The sequence below is a fragment of the Cynara cardunculus genome (assembly GCF_001531365.2).
Source record: "Cynara cardunculus var. scolymus isolate 2C chromosome LG 5, CcrdV1, whole genome shotgun sequence".
Lineage (NCBI taxonomy): Eukaryota > Viridiplantae > Streptophyta > Magnoliopsida > Asterales > Asteraceae > Cynara > Cynara cardunculus.
Window position 1 is genome coordinate 3991792 of NC_037532.1, and position 11740 is coordinate 4003531.

Consider the following 11740-nt stretch of genomic DNA (forward strand, 5'->3'; position numbering starts at 1 on the left):
ACTTACACCAATTAGTATTAGACGAAAGATTGTGTGAGAAGATAAGTTATGGTGAGAAATGTAAGAATAGATGTGAACTTTTGATCACTTTTAATCCCATACCCATCCATGAATTGCGTTTTAGAAGAGAATTGATCTAGTGCATCTCGTTGAAGTCATTAGTGTTGACATTCAATTAGGATTAATCCAAGGGTGGAGATTTCTTCTCACGCTTCTCACCATAAATAATTTTTTAAACAAATATTTATAAAATATCTGAAAACAAATAAAACAAAAGGCAAAGATCTAAAAACAAGTAATTAAGGGGTGTTTGGGATTTGCTTATTTGAAACAACTTATGCTTTTTTGCAAAAGTCTTTATCAACTTATTATAAGTTAGAATGATTTAACTTCTTCAAAAACTTCTTATTACCGGTTTGGCACCGGTATAAGCCGTTTATCCAAACACTCAAAAGTGCTTATTACCGATGTCACACTGGAATAAATCAATAAGTTGTTTTTTATAAGCAATCCCAAATTACCCCAAATCCGTAAGGATTTGCAAACCAGAGTCATTGCAAGTATAAAAAACGAACAATCGGGATGAATATGTAATTTCTGACAAACCATAGGGACCAGATGTGTAGTTTACTCCAAAGTGAAGAAAATTGAAAAAAGGAAATGACGAAGGGATCAACCTGTGGCCTGAATCTCATTCAACCAAGAATTCCTGAAAATCACTTTCTCTCTCTAAAAACTACGTCTTCTAGAGAGAGAAATAGAATGTGTCCTTTACGCATTATTCTCATCTTTCTGTCGGCGACTCTTGCCGGATTCTTCGTTCTCCGGAACTTCAAATCTCAATCCAATTTTTCCGACACCGACGAAGATTCTACCGCCTCCAAATCGTCACCGGATTCCTCCTCTTCCTGCGTCGGGTGGTCATCCTCTAAGGTTTTTTTGTTTGTTAATGTTTCTAGGGTATTCGTTTCTGGTTTGTAGGATATTAGCGGAAGGATTACGAATATGCCCAAATGTGTGTTGTTTATATGTTAATTGCAGGTTTATGGTGCTTTTGTGAATGGATTTTGGACTTGTGTTGACATGGCGAGTGGACGTTATCTATGGAGAAACCTAGTTTCTGCAAAACAATCGGATTAATCTTCTGGTTCTGTGAGTTTTGTTTCTCTTTGGTGATTAATTAATCGATTAATTTGCTTTTTTTTATGTATCTAATTGGAGTCATTGTTGAATTGGGGGGAAAGTTCGTTTTCATAAATCGATGGTAGTTATCGCTCTTTCGTCAAAATTGATTCCTTCTAGTGATTACTAGTTTCTGATTTAGTAGGAAAAGAGTCATGCGGTGAAGTACAATATAAGCATTCAAGAACTTTAAATGCATGGACGGTACAACTAACTATTAGTTGTGATTTCTGGTACTACTAGAATCTTGAATAGAGATCCTTTATGAGAAACTGAGGCCTATTGTAGTGCATTTGTTCTAATCTGCAGTTGTTATTGGAGTGGACATGGGAGAGGATCCTTGACTCCTTGTGCCCCTGGTTATAAAGTTGTCACGAACATGGTGTTGTTGGATCTTCGTAACTTCTATAGTTTCCTATGATGATTTTGTTTCCTTGCTTTAGTTGTCAATTCTACAAAAAATCAAATTCTTTGAAATATTAGGTAAGTTGGAGCATTTAATCCTGTAATCTGTGTGAGGCGAGTGTGGTATATGAACATAGATTGGTCGACTAATTAATCACCCAATTGAACCCGCTAACATAGAAAGGCTTATGATGATTGTAGCAGTCATATTGTGCACAATTAGTTGAAATATAGCTTTCGGGTATTGAAGTTCTAGACATCAGCCTGCATTCTTTGCAAGAATGCATCAATCAACGAGACCCATTTTTGATTTTCACATTTGAACGAACTTCCATCTTTTGGATCTTTGGCATGCTATTATCGACTCATCCTTCTCTTTCTTGATCTGGGAATTGGTGTTATGTGATCTTCTGTTGAGGTATGACCGTATAATGATAATGGTTCACTGTTAATTGATGGATGCCTTAAAGAATGTTGTGGTAATTCAGATGTTAATTTTTGGATAGATGTAGTACTTTTAAACCATCATGCATTGAATATTTTGAGTTAGGTGAAATGTCAAACATTTAGCAACTTGCGTATCGCTCCGTCTTTCTTTTGGAACCGTTAATTTTATCATCAGAATATTTCAAATTTGCAGGTTTTACGCTCATGTGGATGTGGGTTTCCTTTTCTTTGTATAGGGTGGAACTCGAGTGGATACGAACATCCGTTTTGATCATCCTTTGTTGTATTTCCAGAGGAATATACGATCAACATATCCAGGGTATAATAATCAGAGTCTTGTTTTCTTTCTGTAGCGTTTCAAAGCTGTAAAATGTTAAGAAACTGCCTTTAGATGCTTGGATTTCACATTTTAATATTTGTAAATTCTACCGTTTTACGTGAATTCTTGGCGAGTTTTCTGTTAAATAATCGAAACTTACGACTATGTATAATTGATACCTTGCTCTGGAGTTCAAGTTCATGCTTTGTATGTGTTGCAATTTTATGAGTAAGAGCCTCGTTGCAACTTGTATTGTCAAGATCGGGAAAGTTAATACCCATTTTGTATTAAATGACGTAGTAATAACGGTATCGAGTCGATATAGGTGGATTTGGTTTATTTGAACCAATTATGGATTTGGTTTATTTGAACCAATTACACTAAACACTAACGTTCGTTTATCAAACACTTATAGGGTTCCTCTACGTACCTTGTGGGGTAATATTATTGGTCATCAAAATGGATTGTTGGTAAGCGTATTTTATTTACTAAGTAAGATTCTCGCTCCATACTATGCCCCTTATTAGATAATTTTTTTATCTTTGCTACGCTCACACGATAAGCTAAGGGGCGTTTATCAAACCCTTACTGAGTAAGCGCTTACGACAAAAGTCGTCACCCTCATTTACCTTATCGTGTAGCATTTTTGGCCATAAAAATGGATTGTCTGTAAGTTTCTTTTACCCGGTAAGCGTCCCTCACTTACAATCCATTTTAGGGATTGGTGACTTACCCATTCAGCGACTTTGGTATTGGACGTTTCCCAAACGGGTGCTGAGTCTCGCCGGTTTAACTAGGACTGCAATTGTGGAATTTCTACACGAATAGGAGTAAAATTGTTGATCTTTGTTATGTCTCTACTCATTTACTCATCATACATGTCAACATCATACACATCAATGAGGAGTGCTAATAGCACCCTTTAATGGAGGTGTTGAATGCTTAAAAAATATCAAATCAATTAAATAATATATTATATTTAATTATCATTATTATTTTATATACATATATTAATAAAATTATATTGTATAATTATCATTCTCTCTCTCTATATATATGTGTGTTTTTTTTTTATATTTTACACAATATTATAAGGGGCAATGATAATTCCTAACTGAGAAGTCACCACGAGACGAGCATAAGGATTTCGGTTATAGTTTCCCGTGCGATGGTCCAAGACCCTGAATCTAGAGCCACTTGGCCTTCCAATCCAGTTCCAACAATGCACTTCTCGGACTATAATATTTTTTATTTATATTATTTATATATTGATTTTATTATCTTCATTTTTATTATACATACATGCATAAACACACACACACACATATATATATATATACATATATATATATATATTTATTTATGATTAATTATTTATTTTAATGAATGAGATATTTATAGAAACCATTTGTATTGAATTTAAATAAGAGAAAAGTTCAGAAAACCAAAGAGTTTGTTCCATTTTGAAATATTAAGTTCTTGAATTTTTTTTATTGAACAAGTCGTTGAACTTTTTTTTATGTTGAATGATTAAGTCGTTGCATTTTTTTATTGATTAAATAATTAAACTTTTTAAAAATTTGGTTACTTAAATTATTTTAACCTACAAAAACTACTTGTATTGTTGTTACATGTTGTAGAAGTGAGATAATCAAAAGATATTTTGATCATTTTTTTGCCTTGCCATTAATGCCCCTCTTTCTTTTTTTCTTTTTTTATATCATTTTTTTTTATTCTTCTTTCTTGATTTATATATATATATATATATATATTCCACTATATTGTTGTATAAGAAAAAGAATCGAAAAACAAAAAAACAGATAAAAAGAAAATATGCATTTATTAATAATTCATATTAATTAAAATATAATGAAATAAAACAATAAAAGAATAGAAAATCAATAACTTATATTAATTAAAATTTCCTTAAAATAAAACAAAAGATAAAAACAACAAAACACAAAAAAAAAAAAAAACAACAACAATTAAAGTAGAGTTAGGGATGCCAATAACAATCGATAGGGGTGTAATTAGCTTCCCCGTTAACAATACACTGATGTATATCAACATCGTGACATTTTGGTAACATTCATACGTTTTTTTGTTGAATGTGATGTTTATTTTCCATTTCTACAAAATAGAATAGTTGTTACATTCGTATTGTTTACTATTTTTACCGTTTATGCTTATATCTTGGTAGGATAGATTTAAGTTATCGCACGATCTTTAACTTCACTTATGGGTTTGCTATTTTTAAATGTCTAATTTTCAGTGTTTTTATTTGAATGTGGGTCGGTTTAAACTTATAATAATAGAAAACGAAAAGAAAAAGGATCGACAAGGATGGCCAAAATGGTTAGGAACTCTTTGTATGCAAGATCTAACTCAAACTTTAGACTTAGTTTTTTTTACTGAAAAAGAATATTATTTCATCTTTTTTCCTGTTTACTAACATAAAGTGGGTAAGTGCTTACTAAGTAAGGTTCTCGGTCCTTAAAATGACATGGCATAGACACTGTTCATGTATTAACAGTTCTTGAATGTTTACTTTGTACTTCACCGTGATGACTCACAGAAGGAGAATATTTTAACAAAGGAACCCCCCCCCCCCTCAACGATGATTCTAACTAAATAGATGTAACAACGAACTAATTGATTAATTAATAACCAAAGAGAAAGGAAACTCACAGAACCAGAAGATTGTTCAGATTGTTTTGAAGCAGAAACTAGGTTTCTCCATAGATAATGTCCACTCGTCATGTCAACGCAAGTCCAAAGTCCATTGACAAAAGCACCATAAACCTGCAATTAACATATAAACAATACACATTTGTGTGTATTGTAATCCTTCTGTTAATATCCTACAAAACAAAAACAAAGACCCTAGAAATATAATACATAAAAAACCCCTGGAGGATGACAACCCAACATAGGTGGAGGAAGGATCCGGTGATGATTTGGAGGAGATAGAATCTTTGTCGGTGTCAGAAGATTTGGATTGAGATTTGAAGTTCCGCAGAACGAAGAATTCAGAAAGATTTGTCGACAGAAAGATGAGAGTAACGTATAAAGGACACCCCTTATTTCTTTTTTCTGGAATACATTTTTAGAGTGTAATTTTCTGGGATTTGGTTGAATGAGATTCATGCGACAAGTTTAGTGATGGTTTATCCCTTGGTCATTTCGTTTTCTGCAATGGTTTGTCAGAAATTACGTATTTATCTGAGTAGATTGACGACATAGACAGTTCAGAAGCGGCAACAAGCAATGGCGACATATGAGTAATCAAAAACCCACATAATGCAATTTACCTTTTTTTATTTATTATTTTTTCTTCTTTTTATTCGATTTGTTTAAAATGGTTGAAAATCTTCAAGTTTTAAGCATATCTATTAATTATGGGCCTAATCGGAAGGATGGTGGGTGTGGGTCGTCAACCCTTAGATGGGCCAAACCATTTATAATGGGCCGTAAAAGCATTCAAATTCAAGGCTATAAAGAACCGGGTTCGAGAAACCCGTTGTGATATTGCGAGCCGATACTGGACCGGTAAGATAAATATTGGTCAAAAGTCAAAACTCAAAAACCGCAACGGTCGGATTTTCTTACGAGGGTGAGGGTGGGTGAAGGAGAGAGCGAGAGAGGATGGGGAAACGAAAGGGGCGTCGATCGGAGGTCACAGAAACCCTAACTAATTCTAATGGGGGAGGAGGAGAAGATGAAGACAGAAATGGAAGATCACAGGATTCAGAAGACGGCGAGAAATCAGGATTCTTCGCTTGTTATTTGTTGACGTCACTCTGCCCTAGATTCAAAGGACACACCTACATCGGGTAATTTTCTTCATTCCTTTCAATCTGTAGGGTTTTGTTTTCGTAATTATCATGAATTACGATTCTCAATCGCCATTAGATCTATGATTCCACGATAATTAGCAATCCACACACTATCTAATATGTGGAGTTTATATATGCTCTAAAAGATCGATAAATTAGAATCGTTTTTTAGTCTTCTGTTTCCATTCAATTTCTAATCACAGCTCTTAATAATCATCTTATCTACGTCATGAATTTTTCAAGTACCTGATCGGTTTGGTATGCTGATGAATTTTTGAAGCTAATTGGTCATGCCTTACAAAACTCTTTGTACGTTACCTAATATGTCCCAAGCACTTCGTTAACTTTTCAAATCAGTCAAATCTTTCTTTTACAAAAATTCTATGAAGCCGGAAACAGTCTCTATACTCCCTTGGGATAGTGGTAAGGTTGTGTATATTCTATCCCTCCAGACGCTATGCTGGTTTGGTTTGATTTTACCAACGATCAAATTGGACCGCAACAAATAACCCCAAGCATCAACGTCTAACTAATACGACAACCAAACTCTTCACATGACACAAACTTGATATGACGAGGAAGCATGGACACTAGCCCAAGTATAACTGAACCAAAGCCAAGCTGAACTAAACTGAGCTGAACTCTAACCACACCATCGATTACAAGTTCCATGACTTAAAAGGCTATTATCTTGGATTAGTTTAGACTGGTTGCCTGAAATGTATTTTTTGGTGCTCATTTTCTAGGTTCACGGTGAATCCACGGCGGAGAATTAGGCAACATAATGGGGAATTGTGCAGTGGTGCATCGAGGACCAAGAAAAAACGCCCTTGGGAAATGGTATTCTGCATATATGGTTTCCCTACTAATGTTGCTGCCCTTCAGGTATCATCAAACATCTAGCAACTCAAAATAACACCACTTTAGGACATGATTCTGCTATTGCTTAGTGAAATATCTAAAATGTTACTGCTTTCCAATGTATCTAGTGACTTGATAACTTGGTAGATAACAGGTTTAAATAGAAAAAACTAAAGTTAATTGCATAAAAATACATTGGGACTTCGCTGAGGGACCTTTTCAACATAGCGGTGGTGAAACCCTGTTCACTCATCATGAAGATCTAGTCTCTTTGTGTCGTGACATAATTGTTCTTTGATGTTCTTGAATGGCATATACTTCCTACTGAAGTATACAATATTTTTACACCGCAAAAACTCACACACACACTCATCACCTTTAGAAAGGCTTGAATCTTTGACCTCCAGGAAAGTTGGGATCTACAGGTAACCAGGTACTGCTGGGCCAATGATGGTTTTTGTTACTGCCCTCTGAAGGTCTAGGTTTAGGATTTCTTTGAATTGTTGCTGTTCCATTTGTTTATAATCTGGGTCAATTGGTGCAGTTCGAGTGGGCTTGGCAACACCCTGTAGAATCGTTGGCTGTTAGAAAAGCGGCAGTGGGTTTTAGATCGCTGGGCGGACTTGCAAATAAAATCAAACTGGCATACACAATGCTCACCCTGCCGGCCTGGAACAAGTATGTATAGTGGTTTTGGTCTCTTTTAAAATGCATCAAAAAGCAATGAAGTTTGTTTAAGTTCCTATTTAGTATGACGAAGTATTTTCTTTGCTCGATTAATGTAACAAAGTTTCAAAATTTTATATTTTGTACCATTTTGACTGTGACATGCTATTTTTGTAACATCTTATGACATAAATGTCAACGCTGATAGTCCACATCAGCAGGTCACCAGTAAAAATGGGTATAAAATCGTAACCGGTATCCACATCATCAAATCAAATGCTACAAGATTAGCAGGTTACTGGTCAAAAATGGGTGTACAATAGGAAATTTTGAAACTTTTGTTGCATTGATTGGGAAAAATAACAATTATTCGTTACACTGAACAGGATGTTGTGCATTTCTGCCATTAGCAAAATTATCTATGGGTTCAAATTCAAAGTTACTAACATCTTTGCTGTATGATTTGATCAGCTTGAACCTGACTGTAAACTTTTTTTCAACAAAATACACAAAGCATTATGCGGAGTGCCCTAGCTTGCCGAGCCACATGAGGGTGCACGTTCGATCCATGGATGAACTTCCGTGCTATACAGAAGGATATACGGAAGGTGAAGATGATATGTTGAGATTCGAAAACTATTCCTGGGATGATGACGAAGAACCCGACATAGCTGTTGGACCCGAAGCAACAATTACAGATGCAACGATTCCGGTTCTCATTTCTGAGGAAGCAACTTGTGTTTTAGATATCAAGGATCATGAACAACCATCCTGCAGTGACAATTCTCCAGGATGCTCGTTCAAGAACACACAGGAGAGGTCCACAAATGACCTACCGCGTGTTTTTGTTTTAGATATCGAGGATCATGAACAATCATCCTACGGTAACGATTCTCCAGGATGGTTGTTCAGGTACACACCGAAGAGGTCCACAAATGACCTACCACCTGTTTTTGTTTTAGATATCGAGGATCATGAACAACCATCCTGCAGTAATGATTCTCCAGGATGGTTGTTCAGGAACACACAAGAGAGGTCAACAAATGACCTACCACCTGTGACTATGGAAGATGAAAACACAAAAATGGATGGTGGTACGGGAAGTTATTCACGTGTGGCTACTGATGTGGATGGACCCGGAACCAAGATTTTGGCTTCAAGTGGCGAGGTTGAGGTGATAGATCTTTTCACTCCATCACCCGTGCTGAGACCAAAGTCGAAAAGTAGGATTTGTCCTGAGATCATCGACTTGACTCAGTCACCCATATATGTGTAGATAATGTTTTCCTATGAAAGCATATGTTTTTTATGCAATTTATTGTTTATTTAGATAAAGAGAACGATTTATATTTGGTTGTTACTTTAACATCCAGTTGGATCCCCAGATAATGAGACGGCAAATACACTTGGATCATGTATTGCATTACAAATATGCATAGAATTTTTTTTTAGTTTTTGTTTGTGTATTTGTACACTTAAGTATTTGGCTCCTGTTGAATAGTCTGTGATTGGTTTGCCTATGCTTATTGACAAGAGATACCATGTTAGCATTTAATGGCCTATCAAAATGAATCATTGGTAAGCGTTGATTACCTGCTAGCCAAGTTTATTCGTTAAGCTATACATGGCTTTTTGATGGTGGCTTAATGATATAAAAAGTGGCTTATTCAGTAACCTTATAAGAGGAGCTTTATGCATAAAGCCAAGTTTTTCTCAAACGTGCCCCTCCCAATTAAAAAACATGATCCTTCTATTTATGAAAAAATCCACTCAAACAAAAACATTCCCTATCCATACAAACATACTAAACAATCCACACATTTTTATCCATTCAGGACGTTATGGAAAACCAACCAAACAACTCCTAGGAGTCTTCTCCCTCATGTACTGGATAAGATTCTTGGTTCATGCCTTGCTCAACCAATAAGATAATGACACCTACTAAGCGCTTGTACCCGCAAGCCTTTGGTAAATGGTCCCCAAGTTTTTGATTTTTCTTTAAAAGTCTGTCTAAGGTTTTGCTTTACCAAAAAGAAAATACAACTGAGAATTAGCCTGTAATGTATAACGAAAAAGACTAGACTTAGGAAAATTGAAGGAACTTGGCTGCTAGTTAGCTATTGAACGAAGTTGCACGTTAGAGAACTAACGGTGATGCGTGTAAGTTTACACCTAAGTTTGTTCTATTTCATCAAAAAGTATCAAGAGGCACGACAGGGCATGTTGATCATGTCGTTCGATCATGGATTCCCCTGCAGAACGGCACTAAATAAACCTGAGTTGATAAAAAAAACATTTGTTCCAATCTTTTTGGAGAACATGCTACATTTGTACCAACAATATAGATCGACCGGACAAGTAATAAAAATATATTATAATAAACAAAAAAATATATATAAGTTCATATCATATATTATAATGAAAATCCGTCAAACTAAAACAACAAAAATGTTTTAATACATCACAATAACATGAAATTCACTTAAACTTGAACAAAATCTCCTAATTAAAGAATAAAAGCTAGCCTAAAACATGTATAATTGGGTTAAAAGTTAAAACATATATAATTGGGTAAATACTATTACATGTATAATTGGGGACCAAAAAATCCATACATCACATTGGAACACCCTTCTACACGACCCTGATCAAAACATTGACATAAAGAGCGAACTCGAGTTCTATGGTTACAACATGTATAGGCGGCAACATAAAATGATTCGGGTATCCATTCAAAGCCTTAATGGCTAAATGAAAAGGGTTGGGTCGAGTCATTTCCTTTGTCCATCTTTTGGATGAAAAGTGTTACCTCCGACAAACGACAGGGGCCAAATTTGTAGTTTCCTCTAGAAACTACTAGAGTATTACAATGAAAGTGAACTACAAATTTGGTCCTTAGGTTCGTCAAAAATAACCTTTTTTTTATCTTTACAGTTTCAAAATTATAAGATGATTATCATGGTTTGCAAAAAATATTCCAATTTGGTCCCTCCTTTCAATAGCCGTTAAAGAATCCCGTTAAATTAAGGGCATTTTCGTCCTTTTATCAATTTTTTTACTTTTACTCAATCAAAAACCACAAGGATCAGATTATAGTTATTTATAAAATTTGGATGCATATATATATGTATATATATATATATATGTATGTATATGCACACCAATTTTACTTATGATGCAAATATTAAACTCGGATTTTGTTTATTTATTAATGTGAGGGTAAATTTACGATTTCCCTTATCTAGTTTGTTAATAATTTATATTTTCATACCTGTGATTTAAAAATTGTCATTTTCATCCCTGTGGTTAAAAAATGTCATTTTCATCCTTATGGTTTGCAATTTATTGTTATTTTCATCCCCAGACTAATTCTAACCTTTAAGTACAAGGGACTAAAACAGTAAATAATTGTAAGCCACAAAGACCGAAACAACAATAAACTGTAATAATAAGGACAAAAGTAGCAATGAATTATAAATCATAGGGATGAAAATTGCAATATATAAACCAAAGGGACAGAAATCACAATTTTTTGCAAACCACAGGGACAAAAAACGTAATTTACTCTTAATGGATTATAGATGCTTTTGATGTTATCATCACGTGATCCTGTGAATCTGCATTATGCATGACCAAGCAAATGTAGGAAACTTTTTTTTTTCCAAATCACGAGTAAGTACAAGATGTGAAAGACAAGAAATCCAGCACATTTTGAGTTGTCAAATGCAAGATCAATAACTTTTGATCCTACCCAAAAAAGGACACCAACTCACTCAACTAAGTTTGATTGTTGAACAAACCCCCTCTATATTATCACACAAAAGTAGAGTCTGGAAGGTAAGATGTATGCAATATAGACATTATCTATATAAAAGACATATAATGACACTGGTGATAGGTTGCACAACCATTTTTTCTACTTAGGGCAGCACATACCAAATTAAAGCAGATGCACCTTTAAGACCCCTAATAAAAATTTTCCATTGCATTGGGACGATAGAGGGGGGAGAGAGGGGAAGAGGGG

The 11740-nt window shown here is 34.8% G+C and overlaps 3 protein-coding genes across 4 annotated transcripts in view; 2 read left to right on the top strand and 1 right to left on the bottom strand.

The window, feature by feature from the left end:
• The first annotated feature begins 686 nt into the window (after nucleotides 1-686).
• Nucleotides 687-2571, top strand: LOC112512226. The gene is made up of 3 exons (XM_025118093.1): nucleotides 687-933; nucleotides 1042-1152; nucleotides 2228-2571. The coding sequence occupies exons 1-2, from the start codon at nucleotides 763-765 to the stop codon at nucleotides 1138-1140; spliced, it is 270 nt and encodes an 89-aa protein (XP_024973861.1). The 5' UTR covers nucleotides 687-762; the 3' UTR covers nucleotides 1141-1152; nucleotides 2228-2571.
• A 3373-nt stretch (nucleotides 2572-5944) lies between these two features.
• Nucleotides 5945-9151, top strand: LOC112513358 (structure-specific endonuclease subunit SLX1). The gene is made up of 4 exons (XM_025119595.1): nucleotides 5945-6186; nucleotides 6936-7074; nucleotides 7595-7728; nucleotides 8188-9151. Exons 1-4 carry the CDS (start codon nucleotides 5999-6001, stop codon nucleotides 8990-8992), a joined length of 1266 nt encoding a protein of 421 aa, XP_024975363.1. The 5' UTR covers nucleotides 5945-5998; the 3' UTR covers nucleotides 8993-9151.
• Nucleotides 9152-9737: 586 nt separating this feature from the next.
• Nucleotides 9738-11740, bottom strand: part of LOC112512502 (CBL-interacting protein kinase 2) — a 4945-nt gene continuing 2942 nt past the window's right edge. Inside the window, exon 3 of one of the 2 annotated variants that reach the window (XM_025118498.1) lies at nucleotides 9738-9968. The gene's annotated coding sequence lies outside the window, so the exon portion shown is untranslated. Of the gene's footprint in view, nucleotides 9982-11740 lie in introns of both variants that reach the window. The other variant, XM_025118499.1, reaches the window with a different exon arrangement.